At 47.3% G+C, this 26,836-nt stretch overlaps 8 protein-coding genes across 8 annotated transcripts; 6 read left to right on the plus strand and 2 right to left on the minus strand.

Annotated features, from left to right (window-relative positions):
- Nucleotides 1-839: 839 nt before the first annotated feature.
- On the plus strand, nucleotides 840-4,293 carry N7469_007800 (tetratricopeptide repeat protein; the record flags this gene model as incomplete). Its single annotated transcript, XM_056646718.1, has 5 exons — nucleotides 840-1,135; nucleotides 1,193-2,222; nucleotides 2,281-3,079; nucleotides 3,132-3,350; nucleotides 3,404-4,293. 5 exons carry the CDS (start codon nucleotides 840-842, stop codon nucleotides 4,291-4,293), a joined length of 3,234 nt encoding a protein of 1,077 aa, XP_056498269.1.
- A 229-nt stretch (nucleotides 4,294-4,522) lies between these two features.
- Nucleotides 4,523-6,139, minus strand: N7469_007801 (amidohydrolase; the record flags this gene model as incomplete). The annotated part of the gene is made up of 1 exon (XM_056646719.1): nucleotides 4,523-6,139. One exon carries the CDS (start codon nucleotides 6,137-6,139, stop codon nucleotides 4,523-4,525), a length of 1,617 nt encoding a protein of 538 aa, XP_056498270.1.
- A 622-nt stretch (nucleotides 6,140-6,761) lies between these two features.
- N7469_007802 (uncharacterized protein) lies at nucleotides 6,762-8,159 on the plus strand (the record flags this gene model as incomplete). The annotated part of the gene is made up of 1 exon (XM_056646720.1): nucleotides 6,762-8,159. One exon carries the CDS (start codon nucleotides 6,762-6,764, stop codon nucleotides 8,157-8,159), a length of 1,398 nt encoding a protein of 465 aa, XP_056498271.1.
- Nucleotides 8,160-8,553: 394 nt separating this feature from the next.
- On the plus strand, nucleotides 8,554-9,414 carry N7469_007803 (Zn(II)2Cys6 transcription factor domain-containing protein; the record flags this gene model as incomplete). Its single annotated transcript, XM_056646721.1, has 1 exon — nucleotides 8,554-9,414. One exon carries the CDS (start codon nucleotides 8,554-8,556, stop codon nucleotides 9,412-9,414), a length of 861 nt encoding a protein of 286 aa, XP_056498272.1.
- A 1,608-nt stretch (nucleotides 9,415-11,022) lies between these two features.
- Nucleotides 11,023-13,107, plus strand: N7469_007804 (amidase family protein; the record flags this gene model as incomplete). Its single annotated transcript, XM_056646722.1, has 1 exon — nucleotides 11,023-13,107. The coding sequence occupies one exon, from the start codon at nucleotides 11,023-11,025 to the stop codon at nucleotides 13,105-13,107; it is 2,085 nt and encodes a 694-aa protein (XP_056498273.1).
- A 1,141-nt stretch (nucleotides 13,108-14,248) lies between these two features.
- Nucleotides 14,249-16,455, minus strand: N7469_007805 (patatin-like phospholipase domain-containing protein; the record flags this gene model as incomplete). Its single annotated transcript, XM_056646723.1, has 2 exons — nucleotides 14,249-14,956; nucleotides 15,016-16,455. 2 exons carry the CDS (start codon nucleotides 16,453-16,455, stop codon nucleotides 14,249-14,251), a joined length of 2,148 nt encoding a protein of 715 aa, XP_056498274.1.
- A 4,526-nt stretch (nucleotides 16,456-20,981) lies between these two features.
- Nucleotides 20,982-23,551, plus strand: N7469_007806 (leucine-rich repeat domain-containing protein; the record flags this gene model as incomplete). Its single annotated transcript, XM_056646724.1, has 2 exons — nucleotides 20,982-21,023; nucleotides 21,152-23,551. 2 exons carry the CDS (start codon nucleotides 20,982-20,984, stop codon nucleotides 23,549-23,551), a joined length of 2,442 nt encoding a protein of 813 aa, XP_056498275.1.
- A 1,989-nt stretch (nucleotides 23,552-25,540) lies between these two features.
- Nucleotides 25,541-26,800, plus strand: glcA (type 1 serine/threonine-protein phosphatase catalytic subunit GLC7; the record flags this gene model as incomplete). The annotated part of the gene is made up of 4 exons (XM_056646725.1): nucleotides 25,541-25,717; nucleotides 25,794-26,195; nucleotides 26,328-26,627; nucleotides 26,705-26,800. The coding sequence occupies 4 exons, from the start codon at nucleotides 25,541-25,543 to the stop codon at nucleotides 26,798-26,800; spliced, it is 975 nt and encodes a 324-aa protein (XP_056498276.1).
- Between the last annotated feature and the right edge of the window lie 36 nt (nucleotides 26,801-26,836).

Raw genomic sequence — 26,836 nt, forward strand, 5'->3', positions numbered from 1 at the left:
AATAGTAAATACAGTCGAGTAAAAGATTACTGCAAAACACCTGCAGCACCTGCTGAGTTTGCGTAACAAAATAGAATAAGAAAAAGAACTTGACGGATTCAAGCCGGGTCTTCCACAGTTGGCAAAGACGTCCTTTTTTTCTTTTTGAAGCCCAAATCTCGAGTTTCTAGGCGACAACGATTGTGGGCACAGACCAGTCCAGTGGCTGCACCTCGAATTTTTTGAGGAGGGGGGGGGGGGACACCAAACGCAAAGCAGGTGAGAGAGGTCGTGAATATTAGATCCGAACGAAGGAAAGTCAGGGACTAGGAGGCAATAGTGTGTCAAACACAGCAAGCCTAAGCCCAGAACCCAAAGAAAAGAAAAAGTGGATAGGAGAAGGAGGAGGGAAGAGATCGAAAGGTGATGGGGTGAGGAGAAGAACGGAAGAAGTGCGGCGGAGAGGCTTTTCGGGTTTCAGAGTCACGGGTTCCGGGAATGAAGAACTTCCCCCAGGCATTCCTCGACGTCGAACTTGACAGTTTGCCCTTTTTGCGCAACGTTCTGCGATTCGTCCTTATCCTCGGTGCTGTGATCAATCAACTTGTTCGGTGGAGTCGTTGCTATGAATAATCGGGGCTGCTGCATCTGAAACGCCTGAAAGAGACTCAGTGCGCGCGCGCGTCTATACGGTCTGGGCCATGGTCCCAGCGGTCTGGTTCACAACGCACGTTTCCTTTAGTTGATTGCAAAGTCGTGACGATATAATAAGCCTCAGTGATTTCTTTCAGCTTTTGATTGATTATCTCGGCCAGTATTTTCTTTGATCGCCGAACCGGCGTAGCCGCGGATCTGCTGCTATGGCTAGCTCGGATTATCCGATGGGTTCTATGTCACCCACGGAGGATTCGATATATCCAGATATCGATGAGTCTTTACAGTATCCATGGCAAGGAGAGCAACGACATATTCCCGAGGAGCTTCCTACGACGGTGATCGATCCTCGTCTATATCAAGGATCAGAATCACAACACCACGAGCCTGCTCCTGGTCAAGCTGAGCAATTTGATGATGAACAATTAGATGATTTGGAGCAATATGATGGCATCACAGACTCTGACTCTGACTCTGAATATAATACCGATGAAAATGAAAGGTAGCGTGCTCTGATCTAACGGCAGATTCTTTATTCTTTATCTGACCAGCGAGATAGTGAATCGGAGGGCTCTGATGAATATCCAGAGGATGATGACTCTGAAGACTCAGGCGCAGCGCGGAGACGTCGCCGTCGTGGCGGAGGACGTTTTTCAGGCCGATATGGTGCTCGTGGTGGTAAAGGCATCAAGAGAGGTCCGCGCAAACCCTTGGAACCAAGTCCAGAGTTTAAATTTCTCCATTCAGAAGCTACCTCTGCCTTTATCGATGGCGATTATGACCGTGCCACTGATCTCGTGATGCGTGCCATCCAAGTCAACCCTGAGATGTTCCCAGCCCACTCCTTGCTATCTGAAATTTTCTTGGCCCAGGGCGATAAGGACAAAGCTTTGGCCGCCCTGTGGAACGGTGCTCACACTCGGCCAAAAGACCGCAAAGTCTGGCTTCAGGTAGCCAGGCTTATCCTCGACCGTTCTGGTACTGATCGACAAAGTGCTCTCCCTGACGTTGTTTACTGCTATAGCCGTGTCATTGAAATCGATCCCCAAAATTTCAATATTCGATATCAGAGAGCAGCCATATACCGGGAGCTTGGATATAATGGCAGAGCAGCTGGCGAATACGAACGAATTTTGAAAGAAAAGCCCTACAGTACCAGAGCGCTTCGACACTTGGCCGAAATTTATATCGATCTCAATGACGTCGAGCGAGCAATTGAACTCTGGTCAGAGAGTATAGTGTACTATCGGGAACACCCCGAAAAAGTTCGCGACTTTTCATGGTCTGACGTCAATATCTATGCTGAACTCTTTGGTTATGTCAACAGACATGCAGAAGGACTTGCAAAGCTTAAAACCATCGCAAGATGGTTATTAGGTCGTAAAGACGAAGACCATATGTGGGAGAACTTTGAAGACGATGATCGAGAATGGGATCCCGAGGATTCCCCACGTCGAATCAAAACTAGTGGATTTTTACCTGGCCAGTGGCCATGGGATTCTTATGGACTAGGCCTTCCCCTGGAATTGAGGATCAAGATGGGTCTCTTCCGCTTGAAGATGGACGTGAAGCATCACTCAGAAGCTCTAGTATGTCAATAATTCTCTAACCAGAGTGAATAGAATACAAAACTTACCTTTTTTTTAGCATCACTTTGAATGGTTGAATCCTGATGATACCTCTGAAAACGCCCGCATTTTTGACTATGGAGATCTTTTTCGGGAGGTTGCAGATGCTTTGCAAGACGCTGGCTTACCTGAAGAAGCTTTCCGTTTCTATTTCCCGATTCAGCAGACTACCGAATATGCCGACCTTTCCTACTTTATGGCGATTGCGAAATGTTGTCTACAGTTGGATAGGCTGGAAGATGCAGAAACTTACTACCTCACAGTGGCCGAGAATGACACAAGGCATATGGAATGCCGTGTTAGACTAGCGACTCTTTATGAAGGGTTTGGCATGAATGATGAAGCTTTGAAATATGTCAACGAAGCTTTGTTGATTGGCCGACAAGAAGGTAGAAATCGGAGAAGCAAGCGCGACGATAACAGGCTTGAGCAGCTTGCTATTGAATTTCAAAAGCCTCCCCGGCCCATCGGATCCCCGGAAACCGACGCACTCACTACTCGAGACGGGCCAACTAACAACCGGACTCGCCCACAAGTAGGGCAAAGTACCCGGACGGATGATATAAAGTTCCTATATGACAAAATGAAGGAATTACACCCCTTTGTCAAAGAAGGCGACCCAAATGCGACTGAAGATTGGCTTGATATTGCGGACGCTCTTTTAAGGGATTTCAGAACCAATCGCATTTTCTATCCGATGGCGCGCACAATGGAGTTTCAAGGATATACCGGCGAGACAAACCGAAAGGGCAAAGGCAAAGGACGTACTTTGCTCGACGAGGCACAAGAAATAGCTGCACGTCTACAAAAAGCAATGGGTATGTCCGTAAGCTTCTTTCCAATAGGCTTTGACTTACACTTATGCAATAGGCGACGATATTGCAGAGGAGAGCCTCTCGGATACGATCCCAACAGACTACCATGGCATTCCTTTTGATGATTGGCTCGACATCTTCCTTGAGTATTCCCTTCTAACAACAGAGCAAGGCGACCCGGAAGAGGCATACGACGCTTTGGACGGAGCAGCGACAGCCAGTATCTGGTTCCATTCAAAAGTCAAATCCCGTTTGATTCATACTTGTTGGTTCAGTGAGTAGCATCTCGTCCAATCTCTGGCCATAGCAAGAACTAATGAAGCATAGCATGTGCACTTCGAGCCAAAGACGAGGAAGCTCTTGCAGGCGAAGCCCGCTGGTTTATAAAAGAATATCAGTTTGTGACTGATACTTATCGCTTATTCGCGATGCTGAGTAACCTTGCCGGCGATCCCCATAAATCTTTATTCCACTCCTCCCCCAACATGAAGTTCATGCTCCGTCAGATCAAGGCTATGGACTTCACCTTGCCTGAAAATAATGCAAAACCCCAGCCCCGTCAGTCCATCTGGAAAGAGCGTGCTACATTGTCTACAAAAAATGAAGCTGGCGAACCCATTCCAGCCGAGGAACTAGACGTTGCCCTTCTGGTCCTATACGGCCATATCCTATATTCAGGCAACAGCTTCTATCCGGCCTTGAATTACCTCTTCCGCGCATATGCTCTTGACGACCAGAACCCGGCCGTGCTTCTATCTATTGGACTTTGCTTCATTCATCACTCGATGAAACGGCAGGCTGATAACCGGCACTATCTCATAATGCAGGGACTCTCCTTCATGGATGAGTACCGGCGAGTTCGTGAGAGAACTGGGACTCTTCTACAGGAGAAACAGGAAATGGAATTCAATTTTGCACGAGTATGGCACAGTCTAGGGCTGCTTCACTTAGCCGTCGCTGGGTACGAAAAGGTTCTCAGTATCGGTGGGAAGATACGGGAGAACCAGATTCTGATCGATAATCTTTCAGGCGGCAAGGATGGCAACGATATAATCATGGGTGAAGCAGATGCAGTCTTCCAGAATACAGTCCGGAGACCCTCTCAGTTTGTTGAAAATTTTTCCTCCGAGGCTGCTTACGCCTTGCAATGCATCCATGTGCTCAGCGGAGATCCAAAGACCGCAAAGGATGTCACCGACCAATGGCTCATTGTTTGAGGCCAGCTCACCTTGAGGACTCTTCAAGCCCATGAGAAAAAATCATTAGCTTATAAGTATAATGAACGAAACTCGAACACCTGGTTGCAGCCCTCGTATACACCCAGTGGACCAGTTTACAAAGCTTGTCTACACTGGTAGCAGATAGTACTTTATGTCTCGAACCATCAGCATGAAGACGGGCCAACCGTTGGATTTTGAGATATTTGGATTATCTGATTTCATCACTTTACCCCCAAACTTTTCTTCCTTCATGCCACGTCTCTTTAACTGAGGCCTTTAGAAGAGAATTGGCATCCCAGTCCATGTCCACAACCACAAAATCTGCCATTTTCCCGAGGGCTAAGGTGCCAACTCGGTCTTCTAAAAAAACACTTCTGGCAGCACCTCCAGTTGCCGCCACCATTGCTTCGCATAAACCCAGTTGGAAATGCTTGTTCACTACATTGGGGTATTGAGGGTCTCTCGATGACTTTCGCGTGGTAGCAACATAGAGGTTCTCCATCGGCGCCCATGGAGATGTCGGACTATCACTTCCAATAGCCATTAGGGCTCCAGCATCCGAAAATTCCCGATAAGCAAAGGCGCGCTGACATCGGTCATTTCCAAGTAGACGAGGCCATTCCTTTAGAATGGAAGGGTCGGCATGTACCGGTTGAATTGATGCTGTTAGACCTAGTGCACCGAGTCTTCTCGCGTCCTCAGGTGATGCCAGCTCGAGATGCTCAATGCGATGTCGTCGTCCTGGAGTAGCTTGCTTCTCGATGGCATCGATCGCCATCTTGATCGCTCCATCGCCAATAGCATGTAAGGCAACTTGAATACCATTGATATCGGCCTCTTTAACGACTAGCTCTACATGCTCCGGTTTCCAAATCGGTGGAGGGGAGTCAATGGGTGCATATGGCTCGGATAAATATGCCGTACAGGCATCGATAATGCCGTCACAAATGACTTTGATGCCGACGATTCGAAGATCTGGACTTGTCGTGAATTTGTACTCCTTGGAGAGTTCGATTGCACGTTGAACCTGCTTCGAGTTCTCCTCAGGGCTCTCACTTGGCTTGATCAACCAATATGCAGCAATTCTCATGGGGAGAGTGGGCTCTCTTTTTTTCAGAGTGACCAGCGCATCCCAGGCATCTTCATCCATGGCCATTTCCACTATGCCAGTGTATCCTGCAGCATTGTACTCTTCAATTCCAGCCCGCATTGCTTGGATCCGCTCTTCCTTTGGACTTGACATTGCTTGATACGGCCAGATAATAGACATCATAGCTCCTTCATCGAGTACTCCGGAAGGCTTGCCATTGACATCGCGGTGAATCTTGCCTCCAGCAGGATCTGGCAGTTCGGCAGCTCCAAGTCTCTCTAGAGCTGCAGTATTGCACCAACATGAGTGCTGAGAACTAGCATCAATGAATATTGGCCGTAGATCAATATCATCTATCATTGATGCTGTGACACCGTTTGGTGTCATAGAATGGAACCAATTCTTGCAGAGAATTGTAGGCACATCTGGGTTTGCAGCAGCATATTCCCGGATTGTCAATCTTATATCCTCCAAAGACTTGCAATGCTTTAGGTCAAGCTTGCGAAGAGATTGTCCGAGGAGGAGAAGATGCATATGACCGTCAATGAAGCCAGGCAAGATGACTTTTTGTTGTAGGTCCCGAGCTTCAAAGCTCCCGCCATTGCTTGCGGAATTGACTTCGTTGCGTGATCCAATGGCTATAATTCGACCACCTTGGACTAGCATACTATCGACAAAGGTCGCTTCGTCGTGAGGGCCGGCATATTCGTTGGTCAGGATTCGACCGTTGAAGAATAGAATATCGGTCGACATGTTTGATAATGTACAAGGAAAGAAGAAGAGGAGGTCGCATTTCCATCAAAACACACCATTATCAAAAGCCATTCCACTATTTCCGAGGTGGGGTGATAATGTTTCAACGTAGTGAGGCTTGGCATCAACTCCAAGTTGAAGTGAAGCTCGGAGTGGATCCCGCGTCGACTTTCCCTCCCAGTTTCAAAGTGCCATCAGAAAGATAATGATCCTCGTGTGTGATATGGAATCAGCATCAGGATACTTGTAAAGATCGACCGTATATGTTTGGTAATATATCCAGCCTTCTTGAACATGAAGCCAATGAGATTGTCTTGATGTTCGATATCAGGCCAACGATTATCAGCCTGATATCTTGCTCGGTCTCCAATGATTCGGTAAACGACAAAGACTCCACCCACGACTTTCGTAAAGCCCCAGATAAATGTCAAAAATGCGGAGAGAGATAAAATCCCCGCGGAATTTCTCCAGGCACCCCCACGGACCCGGCCCGGCTGAAAAGGCAGGGCCAAAATGACTCTTTTTTGCCAACTTGAATTGTCCCAGTCGAAATCATCTCTTCTCCGGCCATACTTTCTCGAAATCGAGTACTATATATACACATTTTATATGATTGATGAAAATGTCACAAGACATCACAACAACTCGTGACAACGGCTTCCACGAGGGAAAAGAGAAGCACGACTTGAATATGATCGAGCCCGACCAATCTGATGGCATAGCCATTGGAAAAGTCCTTCTGCAGGAAGACCATGAGAGAGCCATCCAAGGTGACCAGCACTTCCACCGTCTCGGTTGGAAACGACTCACAATAGTACTCATTGTTCAATCAATTGCGTTGGGTAGCCTGAGTCTCCCCTCTGCCTTTGCAACGATGGGAATGGTTGCTGGGATCATCTTGACAATTGGAATGGGTGTCATTGCGATTTATGCCAGCTACATCGTCGGTCTTGTGAAATTAAAATACCCGCATTTACCTCATTACGTTGACTTTGGCCGTCTCTTGCTGGGTGGTATTGGCGACAAGATCTTTGCTGTTGGCTTTGTGGCCCTCATGACTTTGACTGTGGGATCACATTGTTTGACCGGGAAACTTGCACTTGCTACCATTACTGGGAGTAATGTTTGTGCCCTTGTCTTCAGCGTTGTCTCGGCTATCATACTTTTTGCCTTCGCCGTTCCTCCCTCATTCGCAGAAATATCTATTCTCGGCTACATAGATTTTGCGTCCATTATATTGGCGATTGGAATCAGCATCATTGCGACAGGAATTCAAAGCCATGAGTCTATAAGCTCTTCATCTTCATGGTCGGCGTGGCCAAAAGAAAATTTGACATTCAGTGAGGCTTTTGTTGCCATTTCGAATATCGCTTTCGCCTATGCCTTCTCATCCGCCCAGCCATCATTTATGGATGAAATGCACACCCCAGAGGATTTCACGAAATCTATAACAACATTGGCAACGACACAAATGACGATTTACACAATTACAGGTGCACTTATCTATGTCTTCGTTGGTCAGGATGTCCAATCGCCAGCACTTCTGTCTGCTGGGCCTCTTTTGGCTAAGATTGCGTTCGGTGTGGCATTGCCGGTCATTTTTATCTCTGGCTCTATCAATGCAACTGTTGCTTGTCGTTTCATTCATGGACGAATCTACCAGGATTCCATCGTTCGTTACGTCAATACCCCCAAGGGTTGGGTTACCTGGTTGACGGTTGTTGCATTTATCAATATTCTCGCCTGGATCATCGCCGAAGCCATCCCCTTCTTTTCTGAGCTACTATCAATTTGCGGCTGTTTGCTCGTCTCTGGATTCTCGTTCTATTTACCTCCTATCTTATGGTTTTTTCTTCTAAAAGAAGGGTCCTGGTCTGATAAGCAGAACATCCGACACGGGATCTTGAATCTGATTGTCTTCATCGTTGGAGTAACTGTGCTCGGATGTGGGATGTACGCAAGTGTGACAGAAGTGGTGAGTCCTGCTTATAAGTTTACTGATACCGCATATACAAGCTAATTATGACAGATCTCGAAATTTCATACCGGGTCAATCAATCGTCCCTTTTCATGCAATGCTGGCTAAAGCAAATAGGTTAAACTGATGCCAATCAAGCTTGCAAGTGACCTAGATGAATGGAGTGTATAGGGTTCGCGTACATAGAGATGTATAATACTCACTGATGATTATTTATATGTCGTAAATAGCTTATAACTAGTTGACAAGAGCATTTGAATATTGTATCAGGAATACATAATTCTGCTTCAAATTTCCGGTGTAGTTCCTAAATGCTTACCTCAGCTGAGCGCTTCGAGCTTCCTAATTCGAACTCCCACCTTGACTGCTCTAAGAAGCCGCCGCCCCCTCTGGAGAACCTGACTTTCCTTCAAATCAGTCGTACGAGCGATCAATGATGCCTTTAGTATCACCGGGATGCTGGACATGCCGTGTGAGGCATCGGAGATGTGATCTGGAGGCGCCAATGTGCAAAGAATGCACTGATCGACATGTTCACTGTCATGGTTATGGGCCTAAGCCAGCCTGGATGGATGGTGGATCCGAGGAGCAGAAAGAGAAGGCTCGTATCAAGGCAGCAATAAAGGAGAATTTCCGTCGTGTCAAGAAAATTCAAGGTCGAGCTCGGAGAAGGGCGAGTGACTTATCTCGAGCATTATCCGAAACACCAGCATCAGCACGAGACGAGCTGTCTGCCACTGTAATTACACCTCGCAGTCCATCATACTCGTCTCTACCACCTCATGAAGCTGCTGAACCCGAGCAGATTCTTGAATCAGAGGATACTGTCAATAGCCACCCCCAGGATGAACCTGTTGAGAATAATGTCGAAGCCAGCCCGACGCCTCTGGAGAGTAACGCTAATATTGATCCCCAAGAAGCATGGTTATTGATGCACTATCTGGATCGAGTTTTTCCATGGCAATTTCCTTACTTTGATTCACATTCGAGGTTAGGAAATCGAGGCTGGCTCTTCTCGCTCCTTATCAAACGGGGACCTCTCTACCACGCCGCATTGAGTCTTTCATCTCTTCTACAAAGTGCAATGGTTGGAACAGAAGAAGAATTCCAACGAAAGCATAGAACACTCGATCATCATTCAAGAGCACTAGGAGAGCTGTGTGATATGATGAGCGAGAAAGGGGATAGGTTACGAGAAGATCATGCTGAGTTGGCGGAGTTTTTGACGTGCAGCTTCATGTTGATCAGTTTCGAAGTAAGGCATGGAGATACCCTCACCCTTGTACTCAAGAACTGACATATAGGTTTAGGTATTTAGTGGTGCAGAACATGATTGGCTCGTGCATCTTGACGCCGCTACGTCTGTGATGAATCTATTATCGGCTGAATCGATCTTCAATCCCACGCTGCATGATCACAGCAATCACCCAAGTCCCTTGATTGAGAACCTTCAACTTATAAAAGGCGGCGTTAAAGATGGGTTGGAATTCCTCTTAGTGACTGTAATATGGTTCGATCTTTTTGCTTGTCTCCCAACAGGCCGTGCACCCCAACTTCCTTACCATCGCTGGCTCCAAATCCCAGGGTTGAACACAGCAGACCTCATGGGTTGCCAAAATTGGGTCATGGCAGATATTGGAGACATTGCAAACTTTGCTATCTGGAAAGAAACACAAATAAAGGATGGGGCATTAAGTATCTGTGAGCTCGCCAACAGGGGACAAGAGATAGAAAGACATTTGGAAAGTGGTATCCGAAACCTCGATCTGGCACGAAGTGTAAGAGCATATTTTTTTTCTCTCTCTGCGTTATAACTTTGATTTCTTTAGACTGACTAAATAATATCTAGGAACATACAGAAGTTGAGCCAATGTCGAATTGGGTGACTCGCCTTTTCGCTCTTGCTGCGTTGGTGCTGCTACATAGTACCGTGTCCGGACCCTTGCCTGCACTCCCAGAGATCCAAAGTGCAGTTGCGCGGAGTATGATTGCGCTTCAAAACAAGCCGTGGACGTATTCTCTCACAGGGTCTGTATGGGCACTATGTGTTATAGGTTGCATGGCCCAGTCACACGCCCGCTCATTTTTCGAAAACTTAATGTTGGGCATGGTTCGGGAATCCGGGAGGATTGGGAATATTGCAACCGTCTGGAAGATAATTCAAAAGTGCTGGCAGCTGCAAGAGAAAGGTCCGGCCGATAGTCGAAGTACTATGCGTGAAATGGGAATCTGGGCTATCCTGATATAATGTTAGGTATATATACTAAGTCTCACCCAGATAGATATCTTACACCAGATGCTTGAAAATTAAGAATCCAAAGACAGGAAAATACTTGTAATGATCCGGACACGCAACAGAACAACAACTTGGCATGTCTAGCCTAAGTTCGCAGCTCAACGATCGAAATTCACTATTGGAGTACAAGTAATGGCGAATATATGGCGTGAATCTACTAGCAATAGTAAATCAGTTCAAGACAAGGGAAAGGCCTTAGCACTCGGAGAGCTAAGAGAGACCCGAAGCTTGATTATCGTGTTAATCAGAAATATCAACTGGGATGTTTACTTCGATGTTCGGGTGACACTGCAAGCTGAAAAAGAAAGACGAGCCGAAATGGAGGGGAAGTCGAGCCGGGAATGTTGTGAGCCAATCAGAAGACAGGATGAGAACGTCGAAGTATACAACTCCGAATATCAAATTATCAGAGTAGCATTCACCACCTTGATCAGTGGAACAAGAAATAAACAAGTACGAGGAACTGGGATATAAAGATCAACATACATCAATTTAGGTACTGTTATATTACTTCCATTAGCATCACAAACAATTGCATGTCGACCCCAGTTCTTTTCTCATCTTTCCACAATCATTCCAGTACAATCATAGCGCGATAGCAAAATGATAATGCCTGTCCCAATACACGATTCTAACAAGTCATCCAATTCAATCAATATCACCGAGTCCACAATCAAAGAGTTGCTTCATGCCTTGGAAGTGCGTGCAATCACAAGCGTACATCTTGTTGCCCTTTACTTGCACCGAATCGGACAATATGATACTCGAGGACCCTCGCTGAACTCAGTCTGCGTTCTGAATCCCCATGTATTCGAGGAAGCTCAAAAGTCAGATGACTACCGCTCAAGTGGTCTGCCACCAAGACCCCTGGAAGGTATTCCATTCACAGTGAAGGACAGTTTCAAGGTCAAAGGGATGACCGTAGCGGCTGGATCTCCAGCTTTCCGCGACTTGGTGGCATCGGATGACGCGGCAACAGTTTCATTACTTCGTGAAGCTGGGGCCATAGTTATTGGCAAAACCAATATGCCGGCAATGGCTGATGGTGGTGGACAGCGAGGACTCTATGGCAGAGCGGAGAGTCCTTATAACCTGGCCTGTTCAACTACCGCCTATGCATCTGGATCTTCAAATGGTTGCGGCACGGCAACAACGGCAAGTTTTGCTGCCTTTGGGCTTGCTGGAGAGACTGTTTCTTCTGGGCGCGCACCAGCATCTAATAATGCTTTACTTGGATACTCGCCGTCCCGAGGTATGATACCGAATCGCGGCCAATGGCCTCTTTATCCGACCTGTGACGTTGTCGTTCCTCATACCCGAACGATGGAGGACTTGTTCACTGTTCTTGATATCATTGTGGCAGACGATGATAAGGCTATAGAGGGAGTTGATTTTTGGCGCAATCAACAGTACGTTCCGATTCCTAAGACCTCAGATGTTCGCCCCGTTAGCTTTCACTGCTTAGCGGACCCTTATTCTCTTTCTGGAAAGCGGATTGCTGTTCCTAGATGCTTCATTGGAATTCCATCTGCAAAGCCATTTCATGTGTGTACGGAGACCGTGCAAGACCTTTGGGAGAGAACTCGTGCGACCCTGGAATCTCTCGGGGCGATCGTTATTGAAACCGACTTCCCTCTCTTGGAAGAATATACTAAAAAGAATTTTCCCGGGCAAAGCTGCAACGTGGCCGGGATGCCAAAGGAATGGACCGGCATCGAGCGTTGCCAAATGATTGCCACAGCCTGGGATAATTTCCTACGGCAGAACAAAGATGAGAAGTGTCCGAATCTCGCTGCAGCTGATGCCAATAAATTTCATCCGCAAATAGCGCCGATGGATGACCCGATCAGATTTACAGAAGCACAAAATCAAGTTCGATACTCCGACATGATCGACTTCGTCAAAGGCCGAGAAATCGGCGTTGATTCGTTTCCTGGTACAAAGGAAGCCCTACAATCATTGGAAAATATGCGGAGAAGGGAATTGGATCATTGGATGGATACCCATGGCTTCGACCTGCTCGCCTTCCCTACCAATGGAGATGTTGCATACGCCAACTGTGACGAGGAGATGGAACCGCTGATACATGCGCTGCAAGAAGGTGTCAAATATTCAAATGGCGGAAGGGCCCTCAAGCATTGCGGTATCCCTTGCATTACCATCCCAATGGGAACGATGAAAGCTAAACGCATGCCTGTGGGAATCACATTTGCATCAAAGGCTTACCACGACAACGACCTCCTCCGCTATGCATATGCGTACGAAGCGGCAAGTCAAGCGCGAACCCCTCCCCCATTAACACCTTCGCTGCAAACAGATTATATCACCTTGCCTACGACTCCCAGAACGGGCTCGATCAAAGCCAAGCCGATTCTTGAAACCAGCATGATAAGTTGGATTCCGATGGATGAATCGGAACAGGAAATATGTCGCTATGCATCGATGGAAGGCACAGTCATATCGACTGATCCGGAGGTTGAAGCTTCTTCTATTCAGATATATGTGAATGGACAAGAGTATCCAGTGAAATACCTCAGGGACAATACGTGGCGATGGGAGGCAAAGATTTCTCGGCCAAAAAGGAGTGAAAGATTCCCAGAAATGGGCAAGGTGCCTAAGAATCAGTTTCTTGTTGTTGCCATTGCTACATTGACAAATGGACGGTCTGCAGCTTCCATGTCACTCTTAGATTAAGCATTTAATGGACACAAATTATTTCCCACTATTCCGAAAGATATCTATCAAATACAGGAGAGCTGTCTCTTTGTTTCGATTGAAAGCCTAGGGTTCGTGAAGGGAGTTGTAAGACTATGTGTAGTATCACTCAGTGTCAACACTGAGAGCCCTCAGGTCTCTCATCGAGTACTCTCATCGCCCTGTACAATGTACCAGTATGTCTGATTGCTGCTAATAATTTCCAAAAAAGGCACCCTATCTGACAGTATCAGATAGGGTTTTTTTTCTGAGCCATTTACTAGCACTATCATTCTCGTCGTACGCTTGGATGAATGTGTACATGTATTGGCCGCGCCAAACTACAGTACACCCAATGGTACAAAACGTCATTCAAACTAAATGTGACATTTCTATATTATTATGCATGCAAGACTAAATGAATGTTATAGTAGGTGACACCATCTCACATCGCATTAGGGTGCAGCACTAGTAATAATAGATCTGATAGTGCTGGCCAAGGCTGATGTCATCCTACAAGTAGCATCGTGGGACCCCCGCTCTGCAGTGCACTACGTCACGCTCTTATAACTGCGTATTATATCATATAATATATATATATATATATATATATACATATCATCGAGGCTCTTCTATATGAATCTTGAATAAAGCTAGAAGATCTATTATATTCGTATGCAAAAACTGTATAGCGAGATACCAGACTGGTGTTATACAGTAATTAAGAGAAAAACAGAAATGATATCCACCAAGCAAAATCCAACAGCAAGACCATAATGATCATAAAAAATGTCCCAATGAGGGAAAACGCAAAAACTCAAATGTAATATGTGATAACATGTAATCAGGCTCAAAATCAAAACTCCTTGGCATGCGACTGTGCTTTCGAAAAAGCGGGGGCGTGGCCCCAGGGTAAAAATGAGTGGTGAGTGTGAGGGCAACCAGGCCCGAAGATATCCGCAGCACAGACGAAGATCAGCAGGAGCCGCCTGTCATATCAGATATCACGTTTGAACGGGGAGTTACATGACGAAAGACAGGGCTGCAGCTTGCTGAAAAGGGGAACAATTTTCTTGGGACCACAGGAAAGTCGCCTCCCAGAGATACGCGCTTAAGCCGCCACAAAAAGAAACCAATAAGCTCAGGTGACTACGACATCTTCATCACCGTAATCATCAAAGAAGACAGCCGACTGGCGCCGCATCTCCTCCATTAGGCTACCCCTCCTGGAGCTTGGGGTCTGAGGACGTGATGACGCAGTGGAATGCGACAGACCATCAGAGAAATCTAGATAATGTGACTCGGACTTGTATCCAGAATCACTGTTTCTTTCGGGGAGATTATCATCGAGTCGATCGAGCAAGGCATCAGAGGGCTCGTTCTCTGGGTAATGGCGCCGACGTGAAAGAATCGGAGATAATGACCGGCCACCAATAGGGGAACATTGCTGAAGACCTCGCATGATGGCCATTTCTATATTCAGTCGATTTTTGATGAATTGAATTTTCGGGAAAGCGCTTTGCTGACCGACATGAATCATGCGCGCAAGCCGCTCGGGTGTTGGATCAGACAGGATGTGGTAGAAGTCTGAAGGGATACTCTTAGGCCAGATCGTGATGGTGCCACTGAACTTTTGTAGCCAAATCTCACTCCAGTCTTGTCCCAATGGTCTAGGTAGCAGCTCCAGATGGCGCAAGACTCGAAGCCATTTGTTAAGATCGAGCTTGATGTATTGCTCGATAGCGGTGCCAAGAAACCCGCCACGCCAGCCACGTCCCTTGCGATGCGTGACCGGTCGCCCCACGGTTCCTCTGGAACTAAAAAAGAACAAGTTGACATGCGGGTTGACCTAAAATCGTGTTAGTGGCTGATGAAAATGTGAATTGTGGAGGTTGGAGAACTTCTGACCTGAGATACGATCGTGAAATTTACATTGAAATGTAGGTTCAATGCTTTGATAGGAATATCGGTCCGTAGACTTCCGTCCTTCCATTTATGCCCGAAAGAGTATGGAGCGAGAGTGCCATCCCGCTTTTTGGTCATCAGAACAACCGGATTGAGGATGCCGGGCACGGCGGCTGAGGCGAGCACGGCACTCCAAATGACGCAGTCGGGGCACGTCAGATAATTTGCCAGAATGGTAGGTGAGTGAGGGTCCGAGGGCACACAGGAGACATTCAGTATTCGACCGGTCCTTTCATAGGCTTCTCGAAAAGTCGTCGAACCTCTACAGAACCAGCTGCACTGTTTAGCCCAATCTAGTGTATCGAACCGAGCGCCTGTCTTCCACCAACGATGAATCCACGTTGTAAAGCCTTCATGACATGCACGAATTCGATGAGCAAGTGCCGGCACAAGAAGTTGTTTCAGCTCGTCATCGGTTCGAGTTGCCACTAGACCAGCAACTAACGCTCCGCCTGATGTGCCAGTGATGATTTCTGGCAGCACATCGTTATCAAGTAGCGCTTTAACCACCCCGAAGTGATAGTATGCAAAAGTCGCTCCGCCCGATAGACACAATGCCGTTCGTCCAAAATTAGTGTCAAGGTGCTTGAAATGCTGATACTTGGCCTCTTTGTCAATCTGCTTGCTGTTCAATACCAGCTGAACGCACGCATGCACCTCATCGATATATTCTTGGACCAGTTCCTTCGTTCCAGAGTAAGCCTCACTATAGATTCGAGGATTTTCCACCCCAGCAAAGTTATTCTTCACGCAAGCCTCCAACAGCGAACGTAGCTCTTCCACTGCAGGAACATCGCTAGCATTGGTCCGACCATTTGCCGCTTCCCACTCCACATCCTTTCGTGCCCTTTTCAGCTGAGCCACCACCTTATTGACAGTGAGATGATCATAGTAAGCATACTCATCGGTCTGTCTCCATTTCTCATTACCGAGATGAGCATCCAGCGCTTGGGCCGATTTCAGCCAGTCTGCATAGTTCTTTTGCATCGATAGGTCCCTTCTCAGTCGCTGCCTTTTACCTCTCCAGGTGACCCATTGTTCGTAGAGGAAGATGTATACTCGCACCAGAACGTAGCCAAAGCTCAGCACCGTTATCCAAGCGAAGACGGTAAAAAGGAATGGCCATTTGAGGACGGTATAGAGGACACCTTCTCTAGTCTCATCTTTGCTTCGTTTCGGATTCTTTCGGCGACCCCGGGTCTTGCGTACCCGTTGATTGATCGGGCGCCAGTCGTTGAGGGCTACCAATGGCGAAGCTTCGGGGGCATTGAGGGCCTGCTCGAAACGGCGTAGGTCATCCGGGTCGATGAAATCTTCATCGTAATCAGGCAATCCAGCCGGGTCGTTGGGGTCGACTATCCTTTTCTTCTCTTCGGAGGTCATATCTACCATAGATGCATGGTGTACAAAGCAAGGGCCATTGTATCAGACAATCCGGTTGGGGAAGCTTCGAACACGACGTCAGCGTCACGTGGGCCCCACCAGCCACTCCGCAGTGGGGTGTGGCTAATGACATGAGTGGTTTCTGTGGCTAGTGACCGTTTGCCCCGCAGATCAAAAATAAAAAGCAACGCTATCGAATTGAGTCAACCGTGGTTCGAAATGTTTGCGATTGTGGGAACAATCCAGATTTAACTTTCAAGCTACTAGACCGCCTCAAAGACGGGAACATACAATCTTGGTTTTAACATGCCGATCGATCGGGACCATTGAATTATTCAGAAAGGAGAATAACGGTAGTTGTCTACTCCGATTCCCTGAGATTGTGCCATGCCATCCCACCACGCGACGTTACACTAAAGCAATTGAAATCAAACTAACGACCAATATCGTGCAACGAGATTGGTGACTCCACTTCCTCGAGACGCAGTAGAAAGCCCGTCTTGACGACTCACACAATTTGAACAAATCAACCCGCATCGCCATGCTACAGACTCCGCGCTCTGGCTTGTGCAAAGGAAGTAGTTCATTGGGTGCTGTATACTCCCCGGATCTCCTTAATAACGCGCGCATCAGTCCATAACTTGCAGGCTGCAGATACCCCTCCAAAATCCTCCGGCGCAATGTATGGCATAGTGATATCGCTCACCGCTAGATGCTAGTCCGTTCAGATCTCAATGGGGAGATCCATTGACCTCGCTGATTGGCAGACCCAAGAGAAGGGTTGAGATGAGAAGCCGAAATGGAGGGGCAGGGAACCGTCCTATGGGCTGATTCTTCGAGTTAAATCTGTCGATTTAGCCGCATGCGACCCGGACATGATATCGGATGTGTAGCGGATCCGAGGTATTTCCAGCACTAGCGGGATGCATCGTAGCCCCTATGAAGAGAATTGAGGGCCAACGGAGCACTTAGAATGGCTCTATTGGTTGCGTGAGGGGAATTTTTATTTTCAAATACACAGTTACATGGAAATCACCTGATCCCGTTTGAGGTGATGTTCGCCCGCATTGAGTGGGCCTTCTACTATGTAAGATTGGTTGCTAATTAGGGTCTTTTCCCAGTCATCTGCGTCCCTTGATGTTGATCATGCCGATCTCACCTGAAGCCTTGGAGGATGAGCAGAAGCAAACATTATCGGGGCGTTGTATTTCGCTTCTTCCGATACTTCAGCCCTTCAGCTGTACTAGTAGTTAGATATAGACCAGCGACAAAAAAGGGAACAATGAGATCTGATGCAGCAATGGAGTCATGAAAATGCAGAACGAGATATTACTTGGATGAATCGTTTGCGCGGTAACCGCCTCTAATTCCTGTGATGTATATGATATAACTAGGGATGAAGAATTACAAGGACAACTTGAATCCAATTTGTTAGTTATGATGTGCGAACCAGTCAGGGAATACATATGTAGTCATTCACTTCAATGATCATGAAGGGTGACTCTATGGCGTTCGCTTTCTTTTCTTTTCTTTCTCGCTTGTATCTACTGTACGTACATACATATTTCCCCCGTTGTTTGCCAATAAAGTGAAGTTTCATTCATCTCGAGACATGCAAAGGCTCAGCGAGCCACACTTGTCTTGGCGCATGCTGCAAATGACCAGGGCACTACCAATCAGCATGACGCCCGCGATATCAATTTTCGTATGCTCGTGCTGGATGGATCGCCCAGGTGTGGGGAATCAGCCAATGCCCGAAGACTGCCTATTCGCCTTCTCCGTGGCATAGGACATACTACGGTATACCTCAGGAAGGGGGCGGGGCGATCAACACTGGAAGTGGATGATCGTATATCATATGCTTCAGTGATTCACCCCTTTGGCTACTGTCGCAATGTTCCATGTGCTGAACATTCCTCAATTGGGCGGGGTAGTAGTAATTCGCTCTGTTGTTTCTCAAAACCTCTCATGCTTCGAGACGATACATTGTGTACATAGTACGGAGTACCTACATGGTACATACATAGCAAACGGAGATGCAAGGATGCTGCATGCGAACTCCTTGCAAATGCAGCCTCTGGAAGGCCATGGGCTAGTATATGAAGTTGACCCGAGCGTCCAAAGAAGCGACGCCATGATCTCAGGAATGCGAATAGCCATGGAATTGTTTCTCATACCCCGCGTTAAAGATCGACCTCAGGGGGTGTGGTTGTAGAGGCGAATTACGGGTTACATTAACTCTGTCTGATTTTATGTCCCTACTTTTGAATGAGGTACATATGTACATTAAGAGTAATTGAACTCTGTGCTAGTATGCATTTCAATGTAGAAATTATAAACCTTGTTAACATCCATGGATGCAGGCTGGTCCTGAAACAGTATTCCGTATAAAAGACTGTTTTAAGCGACCTCGGGTGCGACCTGTCAATTGAGTCGCAGCCATCTTCATATCTAGATGAAACTAAGCGGATTGCGTTGTACCATGGCTCGGTCAAGTCCCAGGGTTGGTTTCTTCGGCCCGGAATGTGGGTGAGCGGTGTAAAATGGAAGTCATCGTGGCTCGATGCCCCCCCTCTTTCTGTCTTGTCCGATGATTAGTACTCCATCTTTGGAGACATTGGATGTCATCAGTCAAGATAGATATTCTCTTTAAGCTCCACCAGCATCATAGTATGTACTATCAATATCGTTCTGTAAAAGAACGTGCCCCTCCATAAAAGAAAAAAATAAATTTCCCTAAAAAAAAGTCGCACATCGTAGGCTCCACCGGAGAATGTCAGATGTCAGTGCGAGCTGACCCGAATGGCGCCAGATAGCGTAATGAGCAGAGTGATATGGAGTTGTGATTCGTCGGTCGATAGTTCATAAAGGACCCTCCGAAAGCGCCAAACGGCCCGCGCTTTTTGCTACTGGTACTTCTCATTCTCTCGCGGATGACCCATGGTTGCGAAGTATCATTTCCGGTGCTGATATTCGTCTTGCGGATAAGAAGCCTTCTCGGCCAATTGCATACATGAGATGGGACTTGACCAGCTGCACACAGCCTTTGAAAGAGCGTACACTGCAGATGACCACCAAGACTCGGACAGACACAGAGAGCGCACAACGGGAACACGGAGAGTCCACAGTGGGACTTTTTCGACACTAAAAAAGAACAAAAAAAAAAAGAGGAGGAAAAGCGGGCCAGGAAGAGAGCACGGGGCAATTGGACTAAACATCGGCATTCCCACCCGGGTCTGCACCTAGTCTGCATTTAGTCTGCATCGCCTTTTGGTGTGGCTGCTTTTTTTGTTTCTTTTGTTTTCTTTTCTTTCTTTCTTTTTTTTTTTCACTTTCCTGTAGGCGAGATTTAGGACGATCAGGACCGCCACTGTGGGATTTGCCGTGCAGCACTCCTCCGTCCTGGTGGTGATGTAGATTAATATCGAGATCTTAAGTATGTACATGCTATCTACTGAGTGTACATACAGTATCACAACTTTTTTTTCATGTCGATCAAAGGAGGGGAGACTTCGGAGACCCACTAGGAGGCGTGATAGACAAGAGAGCGTGTACATCCTTGCTCGAGGGGATCGACTTAGAATGCTGGGACCAATCCACACCAAGCCATGCAGCAGGATCAAATCAAACCACCACGGACATTCCTAACACCACAAGGCGTATCTCCTAAATAGGAGGGGCCGGTCGATCCAACCGAGTTTTGATAGACGCGGCCGAGCAGCGAACTAAATCCTCGAATCCCTTCATGGTAGCCTTTCCATAGGCTTGCCACCCACTGGGGTCTCCTGCATCTTGACCGGCAATAAGAAGTAAAAAAAAAAAAATGAAATGAAATGAAAAAAAGGAATCAAATGTCGCACGTCAAGAACAGCAGTTCAAGATGAGACAAGTACTTGACGTGAGGGAGAGACAGAAAAGAAATGAAGCCAGATGGGATCAGACCACGATAATGTACATAGTAGGGTAAACAATAAGAATAACAATAACAAGAATTGCTAGAAGAATGGAGAGATAAATTAGAACATAACTATAATTCAAGAAATCCCTAATAATACGAACTAATATAATTACTGTATAACCTGATCGATCTCTTAAGGTAATTTTGCGTATTGGATTGTCTTATCTCTCTGGCTTCTCTTCTTATTTAGCGGTTACCCCGTGCCACCAAATCCTTCACGCCTTTTCCCTTTTCCCCCTCCTCTCTTCCTCTTTTAACCACATTTCTTCTTCCCCTCCAATTTTCCCCTCCCTTTTTTTTTTGATTCCTTGGTGCTAGCCCGAGGATCCAAAAGTTCAAGTCCAAGTCGAGACACTCCTTTTCGCACGAGGTAATTAATTTCCCCTGAACCATGCTGCTCAATGCCCGCAGGACGCGCTAACTCCTCACATCGCCTAGGCGACACACTCCTTTTTTTTCTTTTCGTGGTCGTGCCAGCAAAAATGTCGCCTCTCTCTGGTTGTATCTACTGAGTTATCCTCTTCAGAGTTCATCCGGCTGAATCTAGCCTTGCTGGACTCCTCCAATCATGGAGAAGTTGAACACTGAAGATGGACAACTCTTCATCAAAGTGAGTCTTTGCCCCCACTTTCGAGCTCAGTGATCGCCAGTCCTCTCTCTCTATTTTTTTTCTTCGGAGGAATGTCCCTCTGTCCATGTTCTTTCGGCTGATCTATGTGATTTTGAATATTATTATAGAACCTCGCCAGCTTCGTTCGTACTCATGAAAAGGCGCTCGCAAATGCTCTGCAGCTCCGACGCCAGTCCAAAAATGTTACGACTTCACAATCGCCCGCCAGCTCTGTGAGCTCGAACGGCTCCTCCTTCTCCTCTACCTCTCTAACCTTGGCTTCCGCTCTGTCATTCGGGACGTTGAAATTTACCTCCCAGAGTATAAAACCCGCCAAGTTGACACTCACGCCGCATCACCTCTTCTACCTGTTATCGCAGTTTGAGGATCTGTCAATCGCAGTGGGTCCCATGAATGTCCGGCTCGAGAATATCCATACCGAGGTCTCTCAGTCCTATGTGTCCTTTCTGAATAAGCCTCAACGTTCCAAAGGTGATGGTGCCTCGATCCATTCCGTTTCCAGTGTTCGTAGTGTCATGTCTGGCATGAGTGGTCTCTGGTCTTCGTTTGGTCTAGGATCCAAGGATTCATCCTCCAAAACAGAGAGGGCCAAAGTTGCTCTAGAAGCCGACTTAAAGTATCTTTATTCTGCATTTACCAAAATACCCTGTCTACGCCTGGCACCAGACCATCGCGCCTGTCTGATCCGTGGTTATGAAGAATTCCCCTTCGATACTGCTGTACCTCTCCATTCCTTCAAAAACCTGAGTGCTCTAGAGATCATTGACATAGATTACCGTTCTTTCTATGGTTGGGACCGGTTGTCTGAGCAGCTAAGGACCCTTTCCATTAAACGGGCTCATTTGGATGACCCGGCAGACCTGTTGACCCGGATCGTGCTGGATGACATTGATAAGAGACGACGACGCTCGGCCAAGTCCCAGCAATCGCCGCCACTTGGATGGGTAAATAATAACAACACCCAGCCTGTCCGTGCCCCGGACCATACATCCCTGTCTGCCCCCGGTTCGCCTATTGCTGAAACGGCCCTGGCTAGCAGCACCAGCCCGAGATCTGCGCCTATGATTCGAGGTGCCTCGGAGGGTGGGAAGGTTCGCGCAAGAGCCGATAGCGTCTCTCCAAGTCGTCCTGCCACCAAGCAGAGTCATCACCGTCACGCCCGAGGCCAGTCAGCACGAATTCGACGAACGGGTTCGGGGAGCTCGAACTCGAGCGATACCTCGGCTGGCTATCGAACTGGAAGCTCTTCCACTATTCTTCCAGGGGTTCTGCCTTCATCCAAATGGCGTTTCTTGCGCCATCTTGGTCTGCCAGACAATGCACTGACTTCGATATCTGCTGCCAGCCTTGCACCTGTCGCCAATACTTTGAACTCCCTCGACCTTTCCTCCAATCTCTTGACGGAGATTCCAGATAGCCTAGCATCTTTGATGGCTCTTCGGGCTTTGAATCTCTCTCACTGCATGATTGAATCCCTGCATTCTCTGTCGCGTAACCCTCTGCCCGCTATAACCGCCCTCAACCTCCGTGGGAATCGACTACGTTCTTTGGCCGGTATTGAACGCCTACTGTCTCTTGAGAGATTGGATCTCCGTGACAACAATCTCATGGATCCAACCGAATTGGCTCGCCTGACAAGCCTCCCTGAGATACGGGAGATTTGGGTGTCTGGCAATCCTTTCACCAAAACCCATTCTGGCTACAGAGTCGTGATCATGAACCTTTTCCGTCGTACTCCGGGTTATTCGGAAGATATCATCGTTGATGGGCGAGGTCCTGGCTACACCGAGAGGAAGCAGCTGGCTGACCGAGTTGCCGAGCCCGAGGGGGCTCCAGTGGTTCGCTCCAACGTTCCAGATTCATCGACTGTGGTGCATAAACCCACCAACGTGAACGTCATCCAAGGAACCCCCCTCCCCAAACCCAGAGAGGACGAAGTTGAAGTCCACAATAAATACACACCGCGGAATGACCACGAGATGGGAACTGGCCGTCGGAAGAAAGTCAACAGGCGAAAGATTGCCGATGTCTCGACGCAAAACCCATTCACGACAGATGGCTTAGGTAGCTCAGGACCGTCACTACCCCCAGTTCTACCCACACAGCCGATGTATTCTCCGATCAGCCCGCCGATAAATCTCCCTTACGACCAACAGTGGAAAATTGACAGCACGACTCAGTCAGGGTCCTCGAGTATCCAAAGTCCTGTCAAAACTACCCTCTCATCGACTTCATCCCATGTTCAACCTGCCGTGGTACAACCGGGCTCCGGAAAGGACTGGGCATTGGACGAGGCGCTCTGTCGCCAACAATTGGAAGCTCTAAGGCAAGAAGTAGGGCAAAATTGGATTACTGTCTTGGGAGATCATCCATGGGATAAATCCCAGAAAAACCTGTCAGGACACCTCACACCGAATGGGTTGGATCACTCACCAATCCCAGCAGCATCCATCGTTCGAACGACTAGCCACGCTATATTAAGCGGCGGCCACGCACTAGGCGGTTAATGACCGTCTCTCGAATACTCCTAAGGAGACCTGTCCATCTTTCTCCTCGACATCCATATTTACATATTTTTACACCTCTCCCCACTCCGTGTGACCGACTCTCGAAGAAATCCTCCCGGCGCATTCTATTTTCGGCATAATTCTATTCATGGCGAGTATGTCTATTGTACTACTCGACCACCTTGCATTGTTAATGGCGTTTCAATGACTTATGAGATATGGTGGGTTGGATGTATGATCATTTACGGCCTTTTTTTGTTATAGTCTCCTCATTTTTTTGGGTTGCGTCTTGTATTTGTGTGCTTTGGTCTCGTTTTCGAGTCCCTTGCGTCTGTTCTTCGTTGAACTCAAAAAATTGTCTTTCACCTTGCGGATTTTCTTCATCCATCTGCTGGAGGGCACTGTTGAAGACTTTTGATTTATCTCGTTAGAGAGCGCATGTATTGTACCTTTTTCTGTTTCTGGTTCTGGTTCTGTTGTGGTTGTTTGTCGTTTATTTGTTCTTGGCGCTGGCGGATTGATAGTTCTATTCCCCTTTTGTTTCTTTTCTATTCGCAGGCAGGCGTGTTTGTCCCTGTCTCTAAGAAGATAATATTCATCTACTGTCAAATCCATCTTTTCTGTAGCTCGTACCTCGTAGTAGGTGATGCCTTTGGATTCAGCTTCTCTGTGGCTGTCTTCTCTGCGTGGGTCCATCAGGTTAGTACAAGATCCTGTTTCTTGTAGCGTGACGCGCGGTCTCATCGGGCATCATTGCGAGACCCTGATCAACCATCTGTGCACTCCAGGGATCTCTTCGGATGTCGAGGGCCTTCTCTTTAAAAGTACCTTGAGTAGAACACTAGTATATAAAGTGTATCGGCAGCCCGGTGCTCTAATCATCGTGTTGGGGCCTCTTCGCGATGCAGTCGAGAAGGGTCGAGACCGGCCGCCAGAGTCAGCCCCTCCACGCCGTCCAGTTGAGGGGAAAAGACTGTTCAGTCAATCAAAGTGGCAAGATATATATTTACTGAAAAGGAATTCAACTTTGAAAGAGTACCAGTGATACTCTGGGTTAAATAAATAGTTGAAGTAGTCCCATCAGGGAATACTACAGGAATACTATTTATACTCCCGATTGGAAAGGAAACAAACACCGCAAACACGTTGGGACTTCCCGCTTCTCTCCCTGCGCAAGATTCTCCTCTCTTCACCCTTCCAAGGCCAAACCCGCTCCACTGTCGTGATTTGGGAACTTCTGTCAACTGTTGAATTTGTGCTCGGTTTGAATCACCTCTGTATTCTTGATTGATCGCCCTTTCATCACATACCCGACATCTCTTTTCCCTCTCCACACCGGAAAACTTCGATCGTTCGGAACCACCGAAAAACCCCCCTCCCTTCATCCCACTCAAATCAACTCGACTTTTGATCCGACTCCTCCTCGATCACTGTCGTTCAGAGTTCTCCTTTCGAAAGAAGTCCATCAGATTTTTCTTCGCTTTCGAATCTATCAGAGATACTTCACCCGTATTCTCCCCCAAAAGCCTGGCATCCCTGCCAGATCCTCTCCTAAAATAGCCGCGGCCGTCAGGCCCTCACTAGTCGAAAGCCTCTGGTATCATTGAGCTTTAGTTATCTGGTGAGTTATCTTGAAGTCCAGATTCACTGCAAATTTCTACGACAAGCAATAAAAGCGCGAGGGAAAAAAGAAAATGAGAAAAAAAAAATTATTGCCTGTGCAGAAGTCGGTGGCCAACGGAGAAAAAAAATTCCTATCGGAAACGCGTCCATCTTTCTGGACAACCAACGTTGAATTTGCGAATCGGACTGACATCCTTATTAACAACTCAATGCATCGCTAATTCAGATTGCTATTGCAGAACATAATCGCCGCGTCATCAGTTCTACGCCCGCCTCGGAAGTCATCCCTTCCCTCGGCGCGTCTTTTTCGCTTCGTTTTCTTTTCTTCGTTTCTTTCTCTTTGTATTTCATTACATTCTGTCCGTCATGGCCGACCAGGAAGTGGATCTGGACTCCATCATCGACCGGCTCTTGGAGGTGAGGGGTAGCCGGCCTGGCAAACAAGTGCAGCTGTTGGAATCGGAGATCCGTTATCTCTGCACTAAAGCCCGTGAGATTTTCATCTCTCAGCCCATCCTGCTGGAATTGGAGGCTCCCATCAAGGTACGTTGGATCTGACTGGCGTGGTTTCTTGCGAGGGTCCGCGTCTCTAACTTTTCTTCTTTTTTATCTTCATTAGATCTGCGGTGATATCCACGGCCAATACTACGATCTTCTGCGTCTTTTCGAATATGGTGGATTTCCTCCCGAAGCCAACTACCTTTTCCTAGGTGACTATGTCGACCGTGGCAAGCAGTCTTTGGAGACCATCTGCCTACTCCTTGCCTACAAGATCAAGTACCCGGAGAACTTTTTCATCCTGCGTGGTAACCACGAATGTGCCTCCATCAACCGTATCTATGGTTTCTACGATGAGTGCAAGCGACGATACAACATCAAGCTGTGGAAGACTTTCACCGACTGCTTCAACTGCTTGCCTATCGCGGCCATTATTGACGAGAAGATCTTCACCATGCACGGTGGTTTGAGCCCTGACCTGAACTCAATGGAACAGATCCGCCGAGTCATGCGTCCCACTGATGTACGTCCATTTTATGTTTTCAACACCCTCAGCCTATTTTTTTTTTTTTGTTTATGTTGGACTCGAGACGTGGCAATGCTATTTTTGCCGAAGCTCCCATGGCTGAGAGCCAAAATTCGCTGACTTAATTAGATTCCCGACTGCGGTCTACTCTGCGATCTGCTATGGTCCGATCCCGACAAGGACATTACCGGATGGAGCGAGAACGATCGTGGTGTATCTTTCACATTCGGTCCCGATGTGGTGTCACGATTCCTACAGAAACACGATATGGATTTGATATGCCGCGCTCACCAAGTTGTGGAAGATGGCTACGAGTTCTTCTCGAAACGTCAACTCGTCACACTTTTCAGTGCACCCAACTATTGTGGTGAATTCGACAATGCAGGTGCCATGATGAGCGTTGATGAGAGCCTGCTCTGCTCTTTCCAGGTAATTTGAGCCCTCGAAACCCCGATTTTTATTGAAATCAGTTGACTAACCAGTGGCTTTTTTTTCCCCCTCGACAGATCCTGAAACCAGCAGAAAAGAAACAAAAGTACGTCTACGGGAGCATGAGCTCTGGCGGATCCGTCACTCCTCCGCGCAAACCAAAGAAGAAATAAAGGAATCAATACGAGCTTTTCCATGTGCAGCAGGTT

This window comes from Penicillium citrinum, assembly GCF_028827155.1.
Source record: "Penicillium citrinum strain IBT 23319 chromosome Unknown utg000007l:1.0-2040159.0:1.0-2041076.0, whole genome shotgun sequence".
In the NCBI taxonomy this organism is placed as follows: domain Eukaryota; kingdom Fungi; phylum Ascomycota; class Eurotiomycetes; order Eurotiales; family Aspergillaceae; genus Penicillium; species Penicillium citrinum.